Raw genomic sequence first — 26,012 nt, forward strand, 5'->3', positions numbered from 1 at the left:
AGCTAAGTTCTGTCTTTCATTCACAGGAAAGTGTCTTTGATATTCTATATTCACACGGTCAAGAAAATATGGTAGAAAGAGCGATCATCAGACAACATCAGAACACAACATCCAGATCCAGTCAGTTAACTTAGTCCCTGATGTAGTGTTGCGCTCAATAACATTTGACTTGAAAAGAAAAGTGGTAAAAACAAATTGATGCAGCAGAGCAGATAAAGAAAAAATGCTGGATGCTCCTACATGTCCCATAATGTAGCTCAGCAGCGGTTTTCATTAGACCCTCCCTGCCAGGTAAATGTTCACATCTTACAAACTTAACTAATGCAGCTTGTCAAGCAGTCTTTCTGTTAAACAAATGTAACCTCCTAGTGATGTCCCAAAGCCTCAGAATACATTTGAGTAACTCCTTAAAGATAGGAAAGTGACTTAGTAGAGTATTCCCGTAGTCAGAAGCCAGTCTTTAATGTCTATGTCAGATATACAGTATGTGTTGGAGAAGTTGTACCTGTTGATGTCTGATCTCATGTCAGGAATATATATAAAACAAGAATATTCCACCTCAGGCATCTCCAGTAGTTATATTGTATTTACTATATTATATATTTTGCACCATCATCACCCTCAGTCTACCACTTACATTTTAAAGAATTTCATCACAGCACGAGCATTGTTAAATTATCTATTTTTATTTACAAGGCTGACCACACATACAGTACAGTTACAGGCCGCTCTGGGCAAAGCCAGTCTCACGGCAGTTCTTGACACACACCATCACATCAAAAGCTCCTGAGATCAAAAGGAAAAATGAATGACACTTGTCAAGAACACACTCAAAATCTAAACCCACATATATAAAAATAAAATTACATGGACTGATCACAAGTGGTAGAGATGAGAAGATTTCCGCCTCAAAGTTTAGACTTCAGTGCTTCCAAATCAAAGGAGTACAATTTGATTATACAACTGACCTCAGAACAGATCATACCAAGCAACTTCATCATCTAGAATCATTCTTATTCTTAAGGATTCGTATTTCAATGCAAAAAATGAAATGCAATACTGTAGTGACAAATCTGAATACTGTTCTGCAATACAATTAGGGCTTTAATCGATGTAATACTCTGTTTAGTAGTTTTTAAGTGTCGGACTAATTAAGGGACACTGAAAATCTTTAGGATATGATGTCCTTTAAGTAAATATTAAAGACTTGGATATAATCATGTAGATTACAACGTAAGTACTTTCAGATTTCATATATATCTGTATATATTTAACAGGGAAAATGAAGAGTCTAGGTAACTACAGTTTATGGGGCTTTCCGTGTTTTCCATCTATGAGTAAGACCATCAGGAGAGGAAGGTTTTGCTTTACAGTCAGATACAGTTAAATATTGTAAACTAGGGCTCATGTGGGAAAGCACGACATTACAGGACACTCTGATAGAAATCCACTGTATAGAACACAAAGCATATGAAGTTCAGTCATGCAGGATATTGATTCAAGTTCTATACATTACAGTTCTATCTAACAGGTCCCGAACAGTAACGGCTAGTACAGTTAAAAAACCCTCAGTCTGGGGGCGGGGACACAGCGACAAGAGAGCAGCTGAACAGTTTCTGTCCAGGAAGAAGAGGCTTTTAACGGCACAGTATAAGTCCTTGATCCATACAAGTCCATGATAGTGCTAGGCATCGACTGTTGTGATTTGCTACTGAATTACCGGATGTGTTGAGTCATTTTACCCAGGTAATGTGTGTTGTTTTTTTAATGCTAACGTCACAGAGAAGGCGATGGTGATGGACAGTTTGGAGCTCATGTCCGCCGAGGCTCCAGCCTGTAGGAGAGCTGCGTCAGTGCCCTCTGGTTGTCGATCACACAGAGCTTCCTAACATAGCCACGTACCTCCGCTTGATTCTTGTTGGGTTGGCATATGTCGGGATCTAAGGCAGTAGGAGAAGTCACAGCATAAAAAAAGTGATTTGAAAAGGGGTGTGTAAAGCATGTAAATGTGATAAAAGCGTGTTGGTAAATAAAAAGCAGACTTACTAAACGGTTGGCTTCTACAGTGCCTCACTTGTCGAATTGTGTTAGCTATAATACGCTGAAGAGATAAGAATAAGGGACTCAGTATGATGCATAAAACATGTCCCTAAAATTAATAATTCAATGTGCAAAGAACCTCACCATTTTCTCAAAATTGACCATATTGTCAATGAACGTCTTGTTGCCCTCATGTGTAAATGTCATATCTGTGAAGAAAGGAATTAAATTTAAACAGCAGCCGTGTTTCTCCCAGAGTTCATTCTCGTGTGATACAGTGACAGGTTTCTCTTCTGTTCTCTACACTGAGTCATACCTTTGAGAAGGAGTGGCATGAAGGGGATGATTGGCGGTTCCAGTTTGGTGACAGTGAGTCGGTAGGAACGGTGGTTTCTTGAAGGGTCCTGGCACCAAACATATAAACTGTCAGTTTCAAAGACATTCGGAACTCACTTCACCAAATTGCAAAACAACAAAAAATAATTTTTCCTAGTGGTAGAACTATGCAGGTAGGTTTGATTTCATCCAGGTTTTTAGATCCATCTAAAGTATTTACATTTGAATCTATCCATATGGATTTCTGTTGCCACCCCAATATGATGGTGGTGAATGGAATTTCATGCAACTCACCATCATGCTCTCAAACTCAGCATAGAACTTCTTAAACTTGGTGGGGAGTTTCTGCCATGAAAAACAGAAGACGATGATAATAATAATGATAATAATAATAGCTTTTAAATACAGGTCACAAAGTGCTTTACAGCAATCAATGTAAAACATAGACATGTCAAATGAAAATCAGTGTCACACAGTGGTGTGCAACTAATAAATTATGATGTACAATTTAAGGAAAAATAAATTATGCATCACATAGCGGTTTGAAATCAATAAATAAAAAATAAAAAATAAACAGTCAATATTCAAATAACAATGAAATAAATTGCACATCACACATTGAAAGCTATTTTGTAGAAATGAGTCTTGAGAATTGAGATGAAATCAGGAACGGACTATACGAGCCTGATCTCCTCTGGAAGGCTGTTTCAGAGTGGGGCCATGACAACAAAGTCTGTCTCCTTTGGTTCTTAGCCTAGAGCTTGGAATAGTTAGCAGCGCCCTACCAGAGGATCTCAGTCTGTAGCCTGGCTCAGAGAGGGATAAAAGCTCAGAGATATATGAAGACGCTAGCCCATGTCTGGCCTTAAAAGTAATTAAAATAATTATGTAGTCAGTGTAGTTCTTTAGCAACAGTGGAATGCAACCAAGGGTTACTGAAGATCTAGACAAAGATTAGTTGGTTATTAGACAAAGCTTACCTCCCACGTCTGGCTCAATCTGCTAACAGCAGGGTTGCTCATCCCCATAATGATGGCAAAGAATGAATTCAGGTTCTTAAACTCCCGACAGCTATCAACAAATACACACAAGCCAGACAAAGTGAAGGCAACTTAAAAAACAAACTTGCCTTCTTACTGTATTTGAGAAGCTTTTTGTGCAAACCAGCATGCGTATGAGGCATGTGACAGTGACCAGCAGGTCCTACTCACTGTGCGGCTATCTTGATGAACTTCTTGAGGAGCTGGACCCTCTTGCTGAGCTGTCCGCAGAGACAGACCTCAGTGACCACCCACAGCTGAACTTGGTTGAACCTCCGCAGAAACAGGTCCAGATTGGCCGTGGTTCTCCTAAAGCTCTGCCGGCCAAACGTGTGGTAGAGCAGCTCATGCTGGGGAGAGGAGGGAGGCGACGTTAGGGGGAGCAGGTTCAGAGTTAATCCAACTGACAGGTCCTGCCAGCTTGCATTTATCAAGCATTACTCTTGCAAGGTTATTCTAATGAACAATGACGCACCAATATCTGTATTGTGTAAAATAAGGCTCTTGAGAGCACTGTGCATGCTTGTAACAGATTGCAGTCTCCTACTACTGGCCTGAGGTTGTTTTTAGTGTGTGTGATACCTCATGCACACAGCTGAAGAGCTCCCAGTCAAACATGGTCATTTGGTAGGCCAGATCCTTGGAGCTCATCAGCTCAAAAGTTGACATGGAGCCTGCAGAGGGACCCTCCTGGTCTGGAAGAGGAGTCTGAGGCACACAGACACATTTGTGCAGATTCATTAACACATTTGTTTTTTAAAACACAAACAAGAGTACATATGTTCATACACATTAAAAAATCAGTGTAAAAGTGTACCAAGACACTTTTATACATGTAGCTTTCAAACAATGTTATGTGACACAGATCCATTGTAACTGTGCCATAAAGCATGCCAGGTATTACTATAAAATCCATCTTGTAAAAAAATTCAGAAGTTCCAAGTAAACCAAGTAAACTTACCAGACTGTTGAGCTGGTCTCGAGGACAAGCAAATAATCGCCCGTTGATGCTCAGACCAGAAAACACTGACACGTCATTAGGCTTCAGGATTTGTTTTTCTGTCAAGAAAATAATGGCGATAGTTAGGGTTAGTTAGGATTTCAGCATGACCCAGATATGTTCCAACACTAACCTAAAGACAATATTGGAGACCATAACACCACTTTCGTTTTGCTAAATTCAACTCCTGCTCCTTGCATACACAGCACACCTGTCCCGGGTATCAATCTGTATTCTTACCACCAGCAGAGCTGAGCTGAACCAACAGGAGCTCATCAGTGGTGCCAAGTTTGTCGGCCACAGCGCTGATCACTTCTCTTCCCGTCGCTGCCACGGCAACCCGTATTGTAGTGTACGTGTGATCGTTGCAGTACACCTTCAGGAGGACTAGACACATACACACATAACATTCTGTCATGTCTTATGTATTTTTCTTGCGGTACTTGTTTAAGAACTGTACTTATAATATTGGACACTAATTTATTTTTACATACTTCTATCACTTTTGTAATGTACTTATGTATTATAATGTATTTTATGTCCCTTGCAGTACTTGTTGACGCACTGTAATGACGATACTGGGCACTAATTTGTTACAACCTGCCCAGGGAGGACAGATGAAAATGATCTTATTAGCGAACTCCGGTACACTTACATTGAAGTGTATACCACAGTGTTGATTAATGTGCATTGTCCCTGGTAAATAAATAAATAAACACACACACACACAAATAATAATACTGAATAAGTAATGAACATTTTTGGTGTTACGGTGGCACTGCAGGAAAATATAAACTTCATGGCAATCTGGCAAACAGTTGTCAAAATATAATAAATGGATTGTACCTGTATAGCACCTTTCTAGACTTCTGACCACTCAAAGCACTTTACACTACATGTCACATTCACCCCATTCACGAATATTTATACACTGATAGCACAGCCTTCAGGAGCCATTTGGGATTCAGCATCTTGCTACACTTCGACATGTGGGCTAGGGGAAGCTGAGGAATTAACCTCCGATTAGTGGGTTACCTGCTCTTCCTCCAAGCCACAGCAGCCCCCATCTTGCGCCTCATTGCCCGCCACTAGCAGAGTAAGGTTTTTTTTTAAACTTCCCCAAAAACTTACTGTCATCATGATTCCTAATGGGCTGTTTCTTCTGCAGCCTTTCTTCTCCATTGCTGAACTGTCGTATTAGGGTTTTCTGTTCAATTACAGGAGACAGTGTGTAGTCAGTATTCACATCGCCATGATACAGCTAACAAGTCTAATGTACAGTAGGATTGCATTAATAACAGTGGTGTGGATTAACCTTTTTTGTGGATTTGGTTTCTTCCGAACTACAAAATGAAAATAAATAAATAAATAAATAAATAAATGTAGAGACAATAACAATAAGTTACAATAAATGCAGCTGGTACATAAAGCATCACAGTGAAAGTTTAATGTGCAGGAGCTGGGAGACATACTGTAATTTGACGACTTTCTCCAGGTCAGGAACAAAGTCTTTCAAAGCTCTTAACACCCGAGAATCATTTGATAAACTCCCATACAACTCCTACAGAGACAGAGGGGAAGAACCACATTTAGACCATGGATGGTCCACGTAATCCTTGTAAATTATGGAATTTACTGATAGTTGAAAGCTTGCTTTTGGTCACCTCAAGGAACGATACTGGGGCAGCCTCCTCCTGTAGCATGTATGTGTGTGTGTTAGCCCAGCGCAGGGCCAGAATGAGGACCCTCCTCTTACTGTTGAGCGCATACTCCAACCTCTCCTGTTCAGAGCCAGGTGGAGATGCCGCATGGTAGGTGCACACAAGGTTAAAGATAATTACAAAGACATTGCTCTTTGATATTCTAAGCACACAAACAGACTGTGATATCCAATTTGTCGATTGCTGAGTGCAGCAGTGGTAGCAAAAGTAGCCGAACACTGGCACTACAATGACAGACAATAAGAAAAGACCTTCTTGGCTGGGATTACAACTTGTTATTATGGTGTGAGGGGAGGTGTGCACTTGGTGAGCAGTTCATTAGTGCTGTAAGGTCAACTCCTGCTTCAGTGCTTTCATAAGCAAAACTGGCAAGTTGCACAATCCAAGATGCTGTCAGTAGCAAACAATAGACATGTCTGTCCATTTCTAAGTCAGGTTGGCAACATAACATTCATAAGTGGATATCAATAATAAACGGACATAATGTATATAAAAGCAGAGAGAGTAAAGGCAGAAAGGATATTGTGCCATGAGTAGAGGGCACAACTGGCTGTTGGGCATGAAGACACAGTGCATGAGGACAAAATCATCAACTGCTGGGTCTAACAGATGAGGAGAAAGACAGACAGTAAGAGGGAGAACAGTCAAAGTGGAAAGGAAAAAAGTAGTGAAAATGCCATTCATAATTACTCTGTTTATCTTGCTTCTCTGCCAAACCTCATTCTTTCTTTCATTACAATGCATTATTGTGTCTGGACTATATCTGAGAACAATCTATTAAAAATTCATTTAGACCTAATAGCCTATTCATTTTGAGTGTGAGAGAGAGAGAGAGATATGTGTGTATGAGTATTATTTTTCTCTATTTGGCTACCTGGTTCACTGTGATGTACATCCATCCTCATAGTCTCCAGGAAGTGCTCAAGAATCTTCTCTGGTGTTCCTGATATCACAGTGTACCTGCAAAAGGTGAGAAGAAGAAGATGTGAAGAATTTCATTAAAAAACTTTTGTTAGACAAAGAGAGAGATACATTCTACTGTACACTTTAACTATGTATGCAAAAGACTCCTCACACATACTTGATGCTCCCTAGGGTGGAGGCGCCAGGACTCTTCTCTAACACCAGCACAGCTTGTTCATGTTCTTTCAAACGCACTGTGTTAGCTTCCACATCCTAAATATACAAAAAGATGCATGTATGCAAAAATCAGCAAATGCAAAAAATAAAATAAATAAAGAGGCTTCTTTAAATGTAATACAGCTCCTCTGCCACAGGAGGGACGCACACATCATAGTCAGGTAGCGTCACTTGGCAAATACTGCAGCATGATGTTTCACACAGCCTAAATGAATGAATTTGGATAGTGTTCTTTAACTTGAAGATTGTTAACTTAGAAGTGACTTCTGTGAACATACATTGCTAATAACTGTATTTGTAACAGTTTGGTCCGAAAGGTAGTAATTTGGTGCCCGTGTGACCACATGTGTATTCCATGAGAGGATAAATGTCCATCTCTTGTCATCCTACCCTGAGTATCCTGTTGAAGTCTTCCTTGTCCACACGAAGGAAGTGGCAGTTGTCCTCTCTCAGGACAATGGAGGCCGCACGAGGTGAATCTGTAACCAGGGCCAACTTTCCAAAGTCATCACCCTCATGGAGTGTGCACACCACACCCTAAGACACACACACACACACACACACACATCAACATGCTCCAAGATACAAACAAGCTCAGACAAATACAGTTTACTAAGCAGAATCAGAAAGGAGCCCGAGCACTCACGACTGGGTGACTCATATGTACTTGTGTCTATCTGTGTGCGTGTATGTGCAGAGCACATGGGTGTATGTACACATGTGTGCTCAATGTGTATGCATGCACACAAGCATGTAGACTACATCTGCCAGTACAGTGGTTGTAAAGCGGTGTGCGGTGTGAAATTGTGTACGCGTACAATCCCTTAAGCCATTTAATCATAGCAATGAGTCACGGTGAGCTGAGCAGAGTTTGCCAAACTCCACTGCTGGTGTTTCCCTGCACCGCAGGGCAGATCGGCTCCATACAGACACAATCAGCTCAACATTTTAATCCATTGCATGCAGAAAACTGTAACAATGCTCATGTATCAAACAAAGAGGCACAAGCATGTGGCTGGTAGAGTGCATTCGCGCGCGCACACACACACACACACACACACACACACCTTGCCGTAGATAACCACATTGACAGAGCCCTTCTGGATGATGTACCATGATGTGCCCTCCTCCCCTTGGTTGAACACTGGAAGATAAAAGGAGAACAAATTCACCAACATACATGACTAACACACAAATTCAGTACAACAAAGATCTTCAAAAAAGGGGGACACGAAGTTTTTGTTTTGTTTTTTTTATGGGGGGGGGGGGGGTTATTGGACAGAGAGACAATCCGCTTTGAAAAATAAAGATGCATCATAGATGAGTTGAAGGGGGGTGAAGTTGTCTCTATTTTGTCTGAGGGTGGGTTCCCAGTGTCAGACTTTGAAAACCACTGCTGTTCACTATGTACACAAACAAAAATGCATTGTAGGACGAACTGGACATAGTGAAGACTCACACACGGTTCCAGCCTTTGCATGTGACTCGAAGATCACAACGCTCGCCAGTTCCCTCTTCACCTGCAAACCACAGTACATGGCTCATATTAGATTAAGTTGCACTGCAGAAACATGTGAGAACAGCAAAAAAGGCACACATTAGGGTTTTTAAGGATTATTTAAAGTGGCCTAGGAGTCCTCACAATCCATCCTGACAGCACATGGAAAGATTTTCTTTGAGATTTTTCCTTTTCTGAAACGTTTGTTATAAGCAGTGATTTCAAAAGGATAATGAAGGGAAATAGGAATTAACAAATTAAATATACTTGGTTTAATCACCTCATTTGTGAACCACTTTCATCTCCTGGAATGTGTTTCATGTGACTTTTCATTATTATAGTAATGTAATAATACACATAATGCTGATTCTTGGAATATGGGGGGGGGACTCCATGCTCCATGAATGCTTGCCAACAAAGGTCAGCTGATCAGTATAAAACTGTGTCCTATTAAACTGGTAAGATAAATGCTGACAGTGACTCCAACTTCTCCCTCCAGTCTTAAAAACAAAAACATTGCATCAACTGGTTCCAGCGTGTTAACGGCCTTCTTGGAGACATGTACTGTCGCTTTAAAAGAAAAGCGGACCGACTGACTCACAGTGTTGGAGAGGTGAGCTAAGGCCTTGATGTGAAGCAGCTCATCATAGATGATCTCTAGGTCATCCCCTGTCCTCTGACCAGGCCTGCGGACACATTTGTCAGAATGAACTCACCATGAAGATTTAATGCACACACTTCACCTCTTATTACACTGCAGTCAAGTTAGTAATGACACATGCTGATGCTAAAATAATGTTGTTTTGAAAGTAGTAACTGCAGATGATTTGTTCTTATTACATATGATGGTACTGTATATTACAAATGTTGGTCTTGGATTACATTTGGCTCAGTATGCCAACTCTCCAGCATCATTTAAATATGAAACTAAATATTGCAGTAGAGTGGCAAGAATGGGAAACTGTTAAATAAGCTTTCTTGAATTACTTGAAAATGTTGCCAGTGTAATGTAGGATCATGCAATACTATCAATAGTTACTGACGATTTCCTGAGGATCATGCGCAGCAGTGCGTCAGGGCCTGTCTGAGCGAGGAAGAGGATGGTCTCTGGCAGCTCTTCCTCACTCTCCCTCTTCTCCTCCTCGCTGGGCAACGGCGTGTCCTCCTCCTCGTCGTCAAGAAAGCGGTAGAACAGGTACTTGTCTTGGAAACCCAGCTCCTGGTCCACTGAAGAGCAGACAAGCACACATGATGGTGAAAACACACTAGTGTACATATTTAAAAACCACATACTATGCATGACGGCGCGCGTGACTACCATATTCCCTCATCTCAGAACATATTTTTAGACATCTTGTTTGAAGTATATGAATTTGAGATCAAGATTCAATCTATATTTTATGCTCCAGCTTCAAAACATCTAATTAATTTCAATGCTGCTATATACCGACACTTTCACTGTGATTGATGCTCGGATTTAGTTAAACCCACCACTCCGAGTCAAACAGGGACACTTTGCTTTAATCTAAAACATCTTTCCACTCAGTGTAGAACTGGAACTCAAACCCTGAATAGCACTTTAATTGTTGAATGTAATGTTAATGTAGCTTTATTGTTTACTATATGAAGTGTAAATGCAAACATTGTTGACTCTATGTATTTAATTTGACTATGGACCCCAGGATAACTACAACTAATGTGGAGCCCAATAAACAAATAATAATAATTATTATTATTATTATTATTATTATTATAATAATAATAATAATTTATTATTATAATAATAATAATAATTTATTATTATAATAATAATAATAATTTATTATTATTATAATAATAATAATAATAATAATAATTATAATAATAATAATAATTTATTATTATTATTATAATAATAATAATAATAATTTATTATTATATAATAATAATAATAATTTATTATTATTATAATAATAATAATAATAATAATAATTATTATTATTATTATTATTATTATATTATTATAATAATAATAATAATAATAATAATAATAATTTATTATTATTATTATTATTATTATTATTATTATATTATTATTATTATTATTATATTAATAATAATAATAATAATAATAATAATAATTATAATAATAATAATAATAATAATAATAATAATAATAACAACAATAACCTAAATGAATGCATTTTAATTTAATACATACAGTAAAACAAGGATAATGTGAAGAAATGAATTCTCCCTGGTCTGTTTGGCTGCAATAGAGTTTTATGGAACTGGCTATTGCATGTTATGATATCTGTGCAGTGCATAGAATAAAACTAATCAGCATCAGTGTTGGGCAGTAACGTGTTACTGTAATAATATTGCTTTTCCCAGTAACTAGTAGTGTAACTAATTACTTTTCTAAAACAGTAATATTATTACTAGTTACTAAGGCAAGTAACGCTGCGTTACTCGTTACTGAACGCACCATCCTTGACATGAATTGACGACTGTGCGGCAGCTCAGCAGGACCGGACCTTCTGTTGTTCATGTCCGCTGATAGCCAAAACTAAAGGAAAAATGGAGAACGAGGGAGAGAGGCGTTCTTTCCGGAGCCGATTTATTGAAGCATCTCCTGAAGCAGCACAGCAACATGAAACTTGCAGAAAGAAACTCCGGCCGCTACTGTAACTGATACTTGGACTCGTTGGAAGAGAGTGGTGTTAACATAACGTTTTGTAAAAATACTGAATACTGCTCTTATAAACAGGCTACATGTGCAGAAAAACAGTAGTCAGGATTTACTTGCCTTATGTTTTTATTTCAGCCAGTGGTGTAAAGAAACATTAGGCTTAGGCTATATGCTTTGTAAAAAACACACTCCTTGCTGCTGTTATGAATATGATATTAGTTAATAAATTCGGGGGAGACTGCTTTGTTTGGGGGTGAAGGGAGATGGTAGTGAAAGCAGTATTTCCCATAATTAGCATATAATTTGGATTATCATCAACGCTGACCGCAACATATTGATTTTCTATTTATTTATTTATTTTATTTACACTACGCGTATTTAAAATACTATTTGGTTGATGAGCTGTATTGAGGAGCATATATTCGTGCAGCACCTTCTCGCTCGCTCCCTCTTTCTCTCGTGAACACCACTGCACAAACCTGTCCAAAGTTAGAATACCCCCCTCCCCCGCTGTCATTCTGTGGGAAACACTGGAAAGTAACTCGAGTAACGTAACTAGTTATTTTTATCACCCAGTAATAAGTGAAGTAATATTACTTTTTTAAAGGAGTAATAAGTAACTAGTAATATATTACAATTTCTGAGTAACTTGCCCAACACTGATCAGCATACACTAAGATGAGAAAGCCAAAGTTGTAGTTACCGTGATTAAGCACCCCTTCTTCTAGTAGTGCCTGCCACATCCCAACAGCGTGGGACCGTGTGAGAACACAGGCACTCTGCAGCACCAACCAGTCCACCAGCTCTGTGCCCACACAGCATTGTCTGCAATACATACATACAAATGAGATCCACAGACTTTGTTCTACAGCTGTTGCAGCTCTGTGTATATGCACACGTGCTGACCTGTATGTCTTCAGGTGGTACTTCCTGTCTCGAATCATGTGTGGGGCTCTGGACAGGATGGCATTGCGGAGAACCTTCCCCGCTCTCTGCAGCTTCTCTGAAGGAATCTATAGAACACGCAGAAACACTAGGGTAGTTTGGTGAACTGATTGTGAACTGTAACCCAGGAGTTAATACTTGTTGCTGACTCCAGGCTGGAACGTAAACACAGACGAAGGTCAGAGAATTAATGTGAGATCACATTTTAAAGAAGTGAAATCTGAAATGCTACATGGGAAACCTCACTGCAATATTTACACAAACACATAATGGTGCAGATCTTACTACCCAGGTAAATGAAAATTACCTGTGTAAACAGCTTATTCTGATGGGCAAATCAAATTAATACATTTTGTAAAATGTATGTGATTGTGTGCATCCCAAACTGAAGTTAATGCTAGTAACATACAGTAAAGCATTTTACAGCACTCACACCAGTAAATCTGTATCAACACACACATCCTATACAGAGCACACCTGCACCTTAGAAACAAGGGAAAGTGCAGCTGCTGCTGAAAACAACAAAGACCGACATGTTAATTAGGGAAGGTGGGATATTTCTTCTATGCGCATGCATTAGCTAGCATTAACATAACTACAGAGGATCACAGCTGTGAGTCCACGATAGCCTCTTCTGAGAACACATACATGTCGTCAAAATCTATTCTGGCATCGTGGTTCATTCACAAACATGTAAGTATGCAGTAGTGCACAATTTTATGACACTGTGGTCCAGTTTACTATGTGCTCTCTATGCTGTTTAAAACCTACAGAACGTTCGTTTTTTTTAAAGAATCATATAGCTTTTGATTGCAAATAATAAACTACAGCATTTTCCCAAACATCAAACTTATCAAACATATGAGACTAAATACAATTTTGCTCAACTGTCCATGCCCTGTCCACCCAGATATTCTGACTTATTCTCATGCTTTGTCTGCTGTGAGGAAGCTCACACCTCTCCGAAACGTGTTGGCAGCATTTACTGTATAAATACACTTCCTCCATGAATAAAAGATGTGCCTATAAGTTCCAAGCAGTGAGCTGGCGGGAGTATTTACCTTGTTGTGAGCTTTGTTTGCAGAGTCTGAGTTCATGTTGTCTTTGTCTGCGAGTCCTGGGGAACAAAAAACAGTTGTCAAGCTGGTGGAATTGAGGATTTTTTTATTTTTTTACAGATACTTTTCCAAATTCATTCCCAAAACATCAAAATCTAAACCTATTCCTTGTGTAGCTTTCATGCTAAATGCCAACACATGCAGGGAGGCATGCTGTACCACACATGATGTAAACGTTAGGCTGAAAACAAGTATATCTTGAAAAGGAAGCAGGATTACTTTAGTAGGACCAAGTACTCATTTTTCTTTTTCAAGCTAAAATACTTATTTTACTACATTATACTTACATTTTGGGGCCTAACGTTTATCTAAATACAACCTGTTAATTTTCAGACCTCTGTTTCACAATATTACATTTCTATTTTGCATGTTTTATGTACAACTTAACACACTTTGGTCTAGTAATTTACCATTTACATTGTGCCCTGCACTCTAGTTTTTCCCTGCTTACTGTCATTGTTGGATCCACTCTCCATGGCTCCATAAGGAGGGGCCAACAGTCCAGCCAAGCTCTGACGATACTTCTACAAGACAAAACACACACACACACACACACACACACACGAATTGATGTCAATCTTGAAAACATTTACACTTCTAATATTATAATACATCATTTACAAGACATCATCCATTAGACATCAAAACCCTCTACATTTCTTTCTGCCTCTCTTCAACACACACACACACACACACACACACACACACCGCAAGTGCCCTTCACAACAAAGCTCTTTGTACAACCAAGATCATTTACATGCAGAACATTATATAACACACACACACACACACTCTTACAGCAGCATTCAAAACAGGGTTAATGAGTAAAACCAAAGCTGCTAATTGTGTACAGATGCTGTTCTTACAGCTGTTACGCACTGTGTTTGCATTTCTATAGCAGAGACATTGAAATACAAACAGTGGGTTGTTTATAGCCTGAATGTGCCATTTCTTGTTTCCAAGGTCTTTACCAAGCAACTTATGCCTTCTGAGGATTGTCAGGAGAACACACACACACACACACACACACACACACACACACAGAGCATCTGTTTGACCTGAAGACACAAATACCCCCCTGTTGATGTCTCTCTTGCATATAAACATACATAACCAGGACAAACATTGAGAAACAATTTCTTCAATTTCATTTTGCAAAAAGACAGCAATATAAAGAAACATTACAGTGAAACACCATCTAATCCACATGCAGACCATAAACTACACATTGTTACAAGACTCACCTGAGGAAACACACTCAGCTGCCTAATGCTGGAGGGATTGAAGCCCCAGAGAGATGCCCTCTGCTCCTTTACAACTCACACACAAGCCACCGGATAGCATCCTGCTCAAAACAAGCTGCTCCCTTCCTTTCTTTCTCCCACTCTCTCTCTCTTTCCCTCTCTCCCTCTCAAGCACATTTGCACCAGTGTATCTCTCAGTGTCTCGCTCTCCCTCTCTCACTGTGATCGAGCCAAGAACCAAACCACTTTCTCTCACAGGTTACCACGGTGATCTGAGGTCTCTGCATGACCGAGCTACTCTAGCGGAGGAGGAGAGGGAGGGAGGGCGAGAAAGAGAAAGGAAGCAGAGGAGGGAAAGAAAAGGAGTAGTGAGGGTGAGGGTGGAGAGGAAGGAGGCTGGCAAAATACACCACATGGCCAATAGAGGAGAGAGGAAGTGGGCTAGAGAAATGTAGGGCAGGTGAAAGGGACAGGAGTAAATAAGGATAGAAAAAGAAAGTGAGAAAGACTTACAACACCAACCTGTCATAGTGCAGGCCAACCAACCATCTGCTTTTTGATAAACTGCATGTTAACATGTCTCTGCCATTTTACATTTGCGCCACATTTATTCACCTCACTTTCACTTAGCGTTAGAATTATGAAGCAGCGCTTTTTTCCCTTTCATGCTTTCATCAAACACATGACAGCATTCATCCGGTAGCTTTCTAGTCAGTCATCGACACACACAAGCAGATCCACACAAATTAGTCAATGCACACACAGAAACACACACACACACACACACACACACACGAAACACAAAGATCCTATTACTATGAGCTGAATAAGATTCAAAAGAGGACAACCTCAGGCTATGTTTTCTGCCTTTTGTCTAATGTCCTGAAATAGACAGCAGAGAGGGAGACTGAGTGCACTTAGTTGACAGACAAACACACTACAAGCCCGATAATGATAGCACACTCACTTTTATATGTTCCTGTGTCATAAACGATATCTCGTTTCAGTAAACCCAATGTCTATTAATCTAGTAATACTAAAGATCTCTCAATTCACTTCAAATTAGCTTTATTGGCATGAATATGTAACAACAATATTGCCAAAGCATCACACAAACTACATAAGAACAATCAACCCCATACATTTCATTAAACAAGTAATTAAAGAGTATGTGTGTTTGTGTTAAAAAAAATATATTAAAAATTAAAAACAGTAAGTGTGTGTGTATATTAATGGACAAAAAATTAAAAAAAAAACTCTCTCAGAGTGTTTATCAACAATTTAGTACAAACTAGTTAATTTTTTATTCTGAACAAAAGTTTTTTTTTGTTTTTAATGCAGTCATGTCTTGACACCATGATTTAAGAATGGGCTTTTAAAATGTTTTACCCATGTATAAAACATGGACAAGGTCAGCCAAAAGCAACCTACATTTTTAGAACCGAAGCCTTTATTATGTGCAAAATGCGGTTTAATTCAATCAATACTTCGTACATGAGGTAAAAATCGGGGGGTAATTGTGTCCACTGTGTCTCATGAGAGCTGTGATCAAAGACTCAACGATTTACTTCACTGAGGAAAAAACTCTTAAATGTTGCGTTTCACGTTAGCTAGTAGAAATTAAAGCCTGCACTTAAAAGAATACTACGCTTATTTAACATCAACAACATTTGCACTCTTACAACAGCATTGTCGACACACAATGGACGGTTTAAAAAAAAAAGTAATCAAAGTCGCTGTAGAAGAACCAGAGATTTCTTTTTTATACCATACATTTTATATTCTAAACATTAGCCATCTAGGTCAGTGGTTCTCAAAGGGGTCCTTGAGGGGGTTCCAGGGGTCCCCAGGAAATTTTATTTTTGTTGCAATTCCATCCAGGGGGGGGGAATCACAACAAATGGAGGTCAGTGGTCTAATTGGTGTCAGTTTAGGGGTCCTTGATGTGAAAAAGTTTGAGAACCACTGACCTATGCCATTTAATACTGCAGTATTAATGCATTTTCGCTTCTTGTGGTTTTATTGATGGAAGTTATGTCAGCAATATACCAATATGAGCCAGGAATATCAATACTCTTACTCATTGTAATGCCCCCAGTAAATTACCTGTTCATGCTTTGCATGAAAAAGGAAAAGTGATTGCTGGCTTTGCATTTTAACTGGATCAAAATCTACTGCAAGTAAATCCTATTGATATCAACAATTTCTGCAGGAAAGTACTGAGTGGACCTTTTGTGCACTCAATACTTTCGGGTTGATGGCTGACTCACTGGAGAAATATGACTTATCACAGCAAAGAAGCGCAACCTGAGATTGTAGCTCTGTGTATAGAGAGAATATAGAACACTGTAATTCAAAATCTATTCTCATTATTTATCTAAATAGGCCATTTGACTTGTCATAGCAAGAAACACAGGTTTCCAGTGTTTACTGGAATGGAAAGTTACAGGAAGCTGTTAATGTTGTTAATTACCCATATGTTTTCCTTCAATAAACTGTCAAAATATCTGTAATGACAGGCAGAATTGAACTACATTTTGAACTAGCATTTATTCAAGCAGATTTAGAGATTTAGCCATCTTCACCAGCTTAATGACAAATCAGATTGCCATAGAATACTATCTAACCTAAGCACACAGCTGTGTCAGACAATAAAAAAATGGCCAAGACATCCTGCACTTACCATTTGCAGAATCCCACCACCCTGTCGGCACCAAACATAGATCACATATATGGATCTTGGTGCACTGGTTTGGTGCATCATCTCATGTCCTGCAAATGCTGCACTAAGCCACAAGCACAAGCTCCGAAAACAATGGACTCCCAGTACTACACAGGCTTTTACTGTACATACACACTTCTCTCGCTCTCTTTGTGCCTTCATCAGCTCATAGTTGAGTGTCACCTGACAGGTGTATCTAATAGGTGGAACTGAAGGCACTGTTACGGTGGACAGCCCTCTTGTGGTTAAAGGCACTATTACAATGGAAGGCTGAAAATTGCAGTCTCAAAAGGGACACTTTTTTCAATGCAAACCTGGAGTTCAAGCTGAATCATGTTCGTGTTCACAGCTACACACAGTACCAGTAGCTCATAAATTTTTTTTCCTCTCTTTGTGTCTCACCTCCCAGAGGCTCTTGAACTCTCTCTGTTCAATGCGGAGCAGCTCGCTGGTCTCTCTGCTGACAATGGTGGCATGGCGTGGCGTGTTGTCCAAGATGGACTCCCCGAACGCTGTCCCGATCCCCAGTGTACAGATAGTGACAGCATCCTGCACACAAACATAAAAATAGTTGTTTAAGCTACTGCTTGTTAGGAGAATAAATTTCAGGCTAAAAAAGCTAAAATGAGCCCTACCACACAGGAGTAATGGTCAATAATAATAGTTATATTGGTTCTGCTTGGGGCTATATAGTGATTTGCTCAACTGTAACTATTCTGGCTGCAAATAACAATTATTGTCATAATTAATTAATCAGACAATTATATTTTCAATTAACTTATGAATCATTTGGTTTACATAATATCAAAAAGCACTTGAAATGCACATCAGTTTTCTAGATCCCAAGGTAAAGTTATGTCCTAAAACTGTCCAAAACCCAAAATATTCAATTTTACATTTGCCATTTACAATGACAAAAAAGCAGGAAATGTTTTAGAAGGTTAAACAAGACAATGTTTAAAAAAAAAAAAAAAAAAAAAGATGATTAATTAATTGATTGATTATCGAACTAGTTGCCAATTCATTTCCTGTCAACTGATTGTTAGCCCTAGACACTAAACAGCTGGAGTGAAATGAAATACCCAGGAGGTTTGCTTTATAAAAAAAAAATGGACAGACACGCAGAGCAGACATATTAATATATGATAATTAATGCAAATACATTCAAATATTAGGGACTGGTAAAAGGAGTTTCCTGTAAGAAAAATATCTCTGGGTGCTGGATATAACTGGACAGACTAGAGGCAAGCAAACACATACACACACAAATGCATATGCCCACACTGTCCACTGATTTGGACACATATTCTGCATGTTACAGAAACCTTTTCAGCTGTCCAAACTGACATTTCAAATATAGCCACGGAAACTAGGCCACCAATGGTACTTTAGGGCTCCATACATAAAAAGGGCATTTCATAATGGAGGGGCTTCTTATCTTTGTGTTTAACTAGGGAGCAAATCCTTTCTCTTTTTCTCCCTCCCACATGTCATTCTTCTCCTTTATGTACAGTATAACCCTATTTCCACACTCTGGCATAAACGGTATAACAAGCAACAGAATGCACAGTTCTCAGAGGACTTGTTTTCTGTGCTGCGTTAGTTTTGCTCTGGCATATTAAAGCAGGGCAACATGAGCTAATGTACTAGAACAATGTCAGCATTGAAGAGAGTCTTGCAGGACCAGCTCTCTCACGTGAGGTGCACTTGTAGAGCAGCCTGGATCTCGACAGAGAAGGCTCTGATAAAAAGTAGCACAAGAGGAATAGGAAAATGGCACACAAAAATAGAAAGCCAATTACAGAATGAACCCTGTGGTGTCCATGATTCCAAATTCAATTCATTATTAATTCATTCATACATGATTCACATGATTTATATGAAAGACAGAACAGACACAAGGCAGCACAGTGAACAAGCAAATCAATTACAAAACCTCAAACCTGATCTCACCTGGTGGTTGGCAGTTTCTGACACTTTGACATCCAGAGAGCCAGACAGTACAGCATACCAGCTGGTGCCTATGTCTCCCTGTCGAAACACTGGGGACAGTAAAAAACATTAAACAGTGGAGAGTGCTAAAAAAAACACAACTAAACATTGAACAGTGAACAAATAACAGATCCATGCATTCATAAAAACATAAGCCACCATTCCCTAATGTCATATCAGAATAACTGCTGTTTAGAAGAAACGTGTCCATGTTTCACATTGGTGATGAATTATTTAAAATGCTTGTAGTTGTATTTAAAAGTTGCAATAATGCAATGCAATAATCATTTATTTTAGCCATAAAAAAGGACATTCTCCAGGACAGTGATCAAATCATCTGTATGTGGGGCAGTGTGTACAGTGTGTACAAAATAATCACACTTTGCATTCCAATGCACTGTACTTCAAACAGTCTTAAGAAACAGCAAAAGGATCTTCTGCAGCGCGACTGTCATATAACATAACATATGTATAAACTGTATAATGAGGCTTCACTATAGAACTCTATTGTCACATATAAAACCTCAACCGTTACGTGTGTGTGTGTGTGTGTGTGTGTTGCTCGCTCGCTCTTACACGTGATGCCTTTCTCCAGGCATTCATAGAAGGCACAGGCGCAGATTTGCAGTAAGAGCGGAGGTGGGAACCTATGGAAGGCTTTAACCTCTTTCAGTCTGGTCAGAATAATATCCACATCCTCTCCCGATCGCTCCGAGGGCCTGTACACAAATGAACCATCATTAGATCTAGCATTAGGTGTTTAAGAACCATATCAGCTTCTTTTCACATGTTTTGGGCTATTAACCGCACAACTATTTTCAACAAAATGATGAACTGCACAATGTAACTTGTTCACTGTGATGGATTATCACTCTCCAGCGGGACCATTTCGGCATGGAGGGCAAGAAATCAATCAAATACCTACAACATGCTTTGGAAAGTGGTTTGCAGTACTGTTAAATACTTGCTATTCACAATTAATGAACTAAAACTTGGAAAATTAGTGGTGTTGTCTTTTAAGAAAAAGGGCAACTCTATTGTTGTTGTCTCTCTCTCTCTGTGTGTGTGTGTGTGTGTGTGTGCGCGCTACTCCATTGTTCGGCCTGGTGTCTTAGTGATAACAGTGGAGAGCTGCAGGCGTTACTTCTCTCGTCTCAGACCCCCCACAGGGTGTTGATGCAATATCTCATTTGTACTGCTGCTATTTCTAATACGCTTAAATCTGAGCAACCGCGCGCGCGCACACACACAAAATTGGACATCTACATGAGCGCACAGACACGAGAACACACAGAAGTTTGATCTGCGAGCTTAAACATTCTGTTCTGCGATGTGGTGGTGAAAAACTACAGAGCCAAAACCTCTCAGAATAACACACTCTGTAGTTAGCCTTATTCATTCATCTTATTTTCCTTTGCTAGTGACTCATCCTGTGTGTGTCCGTTTGTGCATGTGTGCACGCGTTCATACAGAATAGCTAATGCACTGTGGGCTTCCTCCTTCACAGACGAGAGGCTGTCTATCCCCTCTCCTCCTTCAGCTCCTTCCTCTTCCCTTGCTCCCAGCTCTCTCTTTCTTTGTCTGCCTCTACTAAACATTTCTCTAATCTCCATCCATTTTTCTCCTCTCTCCAGACTTGCCTGTTCCTCTCAGGAACATGAAAGGCAAGATGGAAAAAGAACAAATGGCCCTCTTCTTCTTTAAGCCATCCCCATTTTCTCCTCTCCATTACTGGCACGTTCACGCTTCCCTCTATCCATTAAGTCTCAACACTAACACACCCGCACTCACTATCCTGCCATTATTATTCCTTTATTCCTGTTCAAAGGCAGCAATGTCTTCTCTTTTACTCGTACGCACATGTACATACAGAGACAAACACACATGCATTACTGTCCCTGAGCTGTAGGATGGTACTCCCAGATAAACACAGACTTAGCCTAAAGGGTCACAACACATCTTCCAGTCCCACAACATCTGCCACAAGCTCAAGGCCATTACAGGCAGGTCTTTTCTTTCTCTCTGTCTTTTTCTCCCTTTTTTTGTGTCTGACTCATCCTCCCATCATCCTCTTGCTGCCTGCGTGTTGGCCCTCGGTGTACACTCTGACGCAGTGTCATATCCCAGTGTAGCCTGGGTTAATGGTTGAGACAGGTGGTCTCACACACAATGCAACAGGGAGAGACAGGGAGGTTAACTCTGCAGGGTTGAATGGGTAATATAAGAATCACCCCTCACCTATCCGTCTAAAGTGAAACTGTAAAGATCCATCAGTTATAATCCCCTGGTTAAATCCTTGTTCTTTCTCTTTTCCGTTGTCCTGTGCTTGCTCTCTCCCTGCCTGTCCAGAGGAATCTGCCTCCTACCGTTGGTATGAGACAGATGTGACCTGAGAGCTGTTCACCTTATCTTACTCTCCCTCCATCTCCCTTCTCTCTCTTCCTTGACTTCTCCCTTCCACAAACGGTTCATGTCAGCAGAGATCTCCGCTTTCAACCACAAATTATAGCAACACACAAGCAGGATTTGCAAATTGACCGGCATGACACACTGAAGAGAAAAATCGAGAGGCACCATAAGTTCTGCAGATTGTTTCGGGGAAACATCCATTTGGAAAAAGTCCCTGTTTCCAGAAAAATAAATCAAAGATTGATTTGCGGAGGCCAACCTAAATGTCAGACAGCCTCAACACAAACAGATTTCCTGAACTGGCAGATTAATACGTTACAGTAGAAGAGGGACTTCATCATATGTAAACAGCTCTTTGGCCACCCATCTGTATCACTACTAACAACCTGAGATCCTGTTAAAAATCACTGAATATAAATCAGCATAAACACAGCTCAGTTTACAATTCATCATTGAATAATTATTCATCCAATTATTTAGCCAGCCTTGACCCATTTGCAAATTAACATACATAATGTAGGCCTATGTATGAGACATTAGGTTCAACTTAGAAGACTTTTTTTCTCCTGGAAATTGCTTTTGCCTCCATTTTCCTGCAGCAGATGAAAATTAAACAAAATGAAACAACAGAACATAAAACCTCAACTGGCTTCTGGTCCAGTGCTGTGTGGCTGTTGACTGGACCATCAATTACCTGCCTGGGGAAACACCGAACAAAACAAATCAGATCTATCTCACACACACTTCACACTCAGTGGCAATAAATGTCTTCACAGAGAGATCATATTAGAGACTGTCATATCTTAACCCTTGTCTGTCTTTTATGATCCCCCTTCTCCCCCCTTCACTTGCTCACATCAACAGTTACTGTAGATGAAAGCTCCCAGACACACACACACAGCTGGATATTGATTGAATAAGGGAGGTGCATAGCTGAGGAGCACCGAGTGCTCTACAATAAGATCCTGTCCAGTCTAATCTTACAACCCAGGCTTTCTTTTAATTCATTTAAAACAAAAATGCCAACATTGTAGTAGTTCCATCTTCTCAAATGTAAATATTTGGTCGTTTATGATAGCAACCTCAGTCTCTTTGGGTTTTGGTCCTAGTGCTCTGTGCCTCCATTTTTTTTGTTGGGACAAAACAAGCAAAGAGAATTACATCACCTTGAAGACTATGATGGGCATGTTTAACTATTTTCGGACATTTTACAGACCAAAGAATGAACCCATTAATCCAAAAAATAAATCAGATCAATTAATCATATATCAATATAATCATTAGTGGAGCCTTACACTTAAATCAATGACAAAACACAACACATTGTATTTAGATCATGCATCCAGTCTTACTACAGGTGAGGATGAGAGGATAAGATGGTAGCTTCAGGTTGCCAGTGGTAACGTGAGGACGTGTCACACTGAGGTGTGTACAATATGTGTGGGCATATGAGAGGTGGGGTGCATGTCTGTATATATTGATATATCATTGTTTGTTTTAGGTGTGATGAACATTTACAGTAATTAGTGTATAAGCTGCCATTTCATCTTGTTTATTTATTCAGGCCCTCTTGCTTGGATCCCATTTTTGGCACAGCATGCTTGTAGCAGGAGACCTTTAATGGTAACTGGACACATACAGTATGGAATAAAAGGTTTTCAAACACTGCAGCTTCTGGATTGTGTAATGAGGATAAGCATTAACAAGCCTACTGTAAATTGGATGCTCCGTCATTCTAACCTGTCCAGTCAGACCAGACAAATACAGCCTCACATGCAGCATTGTGGCAAAAAAATGGAAGACAAAAAAAATGCATTGACCTGCATCAAAGCCTTACTTCGAGGAAATCACTAACGTACACGCAATGGTAGTATTTTAAAAATGTATGGCCGTTTCATTTAAACCAACAGACATGAACCATGTGCGTCTGATCAGCCACCTATCACAGCCCATGCAGTGCAGAGACAACCCGGTGAACCTCGAAGCCACCAACGCCTTTTTGACCGAGCAGACACAAAAACAGAATTAAAAAAATATAGAGGGTGTGTAACGTTATTGTTATGCACTGCAGCCTTTACCATCACTGGGTGAGTGGTATATATGACAGTAACCTAAAGTAGCTATGCTAAAATAAGGCGTATCATGCCATTATTGCACACTCACACACACTGCACACGCAGCGATCGCCGGTTGCGACTAATCACGCCGTGAATGAAAGAGCGTTGAGAAAACACAATCATCGCTGTGTGAGGATGCGCGGCGTGGAAGTGTCTCGTAGAGGGATATCACCCACCTTTTATCCAGGCAGCAGATCCACTCCGCCGACGGAGACAAGTTGGGGGACGTCTGCACCGCGACCATCTTCCCCGGCCGTGTGTCGGTGAACGCTGTAGCGCTATCGGAGGAGGATCCCCGGTTCTCGGTGGTCGTTAATGAATGTGAGCTCCGGCTGCGCCCCCTCCCCGCCCCTCTGCTTCGAGCTGCCTCACACAACTACAGGCGGCTGCTGCTGCTGCTGCTGCCTTCATCATGGCACGCAGATGACTTGTGTCACTCTGCCTTAATGGGCTTTTTGAGGGCAACTGGAGGCTTCACAAACAACAGCATGACATGCATGCAGTGCAAGGATTGGAGAAATAATTTCCTATTGTGGCAATTAAACATTAGGAATTATATATAATAACATGTGAGTTGTAGTACAAGGAACATAGCCTACTATGGGATAAAGTTCAATTTAGGCCTACTGTTGTGTACAGTCAATCACATTTGAGCTAGGCATTATCAACAAACTCAAATATATATTTGATCAAATGCATTAATATCAAAATCATGGCGCTTTCAAATGATATCTCTAGCAGTGGTGTGCACATGGATGGGGATTGCAGGCCAGGTCAGGGCAGCGCAAGGGCCCCCCTCATTCTGGTCTGCCTAAATGCATCTCCGGTTTGCTCACGTGCTGCTCCTTTGTGTAATTAGGCATAACATCCACCAAAGCAGCTAACTAGGATGCTACAGAGTACATTGGAATGTAAATAATCATAACATTAATTTTCCAACAAACAGGTCACAAAATGCGGCAACATCTTCTGTCACGAATGACTGTAACTCTTAAATCGCAGATGCATTTGCACTCCTACAGGGCTCTCGCGTTCTCATGCCGGGGTTGTATGTATGTCGCTCGCTTTGATTACTGAAGCATGTCAACATTAACAGCCGAGGAAATTATGTCATGTTGCAAATCGCAGCTTGCATGCAGAAATTGACTGAAACCACTTTCTTCTCTAAGAAGTAAGTTACTTTCCAACCAAAGCTATTAACCTCAGTGGGGTCGTTTGCCAGCAGGATCATCGATACCGCTGTTTGTTAGTGTTCCTGGCTGTTGTAACGACAGTCGTTATGGTCGTTTGGACTACCCCAGGCCAAGACTGAACGACCATCGTTGGTATCTTCACCTGAGGCCAATAGGTTACGTTTGTTGCAGGACTTAGGCATTGGAAGTTGGGATAAGTCTTCTAGTATCTTCAACCAAGTCCAGTTGCCCTTGACTTTAACCTTCTTTGGATAACTATGACCTGGATGACTTCACAGACATCTTGAAGCAGGCCTTTTCGCTTGGACAGGCTGTGCACACTATTTATTTAAACCCCTATGATCATTATTAATGTGGGCATGATGACCAGCAGAACAGGAATAACCTAAGTAGTTAATGGTATTGCAGACATTGGAATGAGAAAAGCATATTCAGATATATAAGATTTATATTGATTCATGACCCTGCACTGTATTTTTTTTTAATATACATTCTTGACCAAACTATCCTGATGATAAACGGGCTTTGGTAAGACTGAAATCTTGGGATAAGAAAGATGGAGAGAGAATTTTTAGTATTAAGTCATCCATACAACAATGTGGCATAAACAAGCTGCATATGAACATTGTTTCTGTACACACAGGCTTTGATTAAGAAAGATCGGTTCAGGATGCAACCGCTGTGGCATCGATGGATGTCTCACCTGAAATGGTGTTTCAACAGCCACTCACCCACGTTAGTTTCACTTGTTTTGTGATGAGAGAGAGAGGCAGCAGCAGCAGCAGCAGAGATGCAGCCCGTCACCAGGATGACCGCAGCCACCGCA

The 26,012-nt window shown here is 40.1% G+C and overlaps 1 protein-coding gene across 2 annotated transcripts; it reads right to left on the minus strand.

Moving 5' to 3' along the window:
- Window positions 1-670: 670 nt before the first annotated feature.
- Window positions 671-24,520, minus strand: LOC119902204 (rap guanine nucleotide exchange factor 4-like). 2 transcript variants are annotated; one of them, XM_038718223.1, is made up of 30 exons: window positions 24,170-24,520; window positions 20,044-20,186; window positions 19,429-19,517; window positions 17,878-18,024; window positions 13,961-14,033; window positions 13,453-13,508; window positions 12,353-12,459; window positions 12,150-12,271; window positions 9,819-10,002; window positions 9,377-9,461; window positions 8,737-8,797; window positions 8,345-8,421; window positions 7,668-7,814; window positions 7,213-7,313; window positions 7,012-7,097; window positions 6,661-6,739; window positions 6,081-6,231; window positions 5,889-5,977; window positions 5,732-5,759; window positions 5,548-5,623; window positions 4,657-4,803; window positions 4,378-4,475; window positions 3,999-4,124; window positions 3,588-3,766; window positions 3,357-3,447; window positions 2,671-2,721; window positions 2,357-2,444; window positions 2,185-2,249; window positions 2,047-2,101; window positions 671-1,940 (listed from the first exon to the last, which is right to left on the minus strand). In XM_038718223.1, the coding sequence occupies exons 1-30, from the start codon at window positions 24,235-24,237 to the stop codon at window positions 1,813-1,815; spliced, it is 2,997 nt and encodes a 998-aa protein (XP_038574151.1). In that variant the 5' UTR covers window positions 24,238-24,520; the 3' UTR covers window positions 671-1,812. The 2 variants fall into 2 exon arrangements, with proteins under 2 accessions (XP_038574151.1, XP_038574152.1); XM_038718224.1 differs by having other exon boundaries at window positions 7,219-7,313; window positions 24,170-24,514.
- Between the last annotated feature and the right edge of the window lie 1,492 nt (window positions 24,521-26,012).

The sequence above is a fragment of the Micropterus salmoides genome, unplaced genomic scaffold, assembly GCF_014851395.1.
Source record: "Micropterus salmoides isolate LMB-PRFRI ecotype aquatic unplaced genomic scaffold, ASM1485139v1 Ms_hic_scaffold_14, whole genome shotgun sequence".
NCBI classification, from domain to species: domain Eukaryota; kingdom Metazoa; phylum Chordata; class Actinopteri; order Centrarchiformes; family Centrarchidae; genus Micropterus; species Micropterus salmoides.

Excerpts from the sequence above, each read along its gene's own strand:
- LOC119902204 (XM_038718223.1), bottom strand. The coding sequence starts at position 24,237 with ATGGTCGCGGTGCAGACGTCCCCCAACTTGTCTCCGTCGGCGGAGTGG. Across the intron at positions 4,804-5,547 it reads CATTAGGAATCATGATGACA|TCCTCCTGAAGGTGTACTGC; the intron begins GTAAGTTTTTGG and ends GTATGTGTCTAG. Across the intron at positions 3,448-3,587 it reads TTCATCAAGATAGCCGCACA|CTGTCGGGAGTTTAAGAACC; the intron begins GTGAGTAGGACC and ends ATTTGTTGATAG.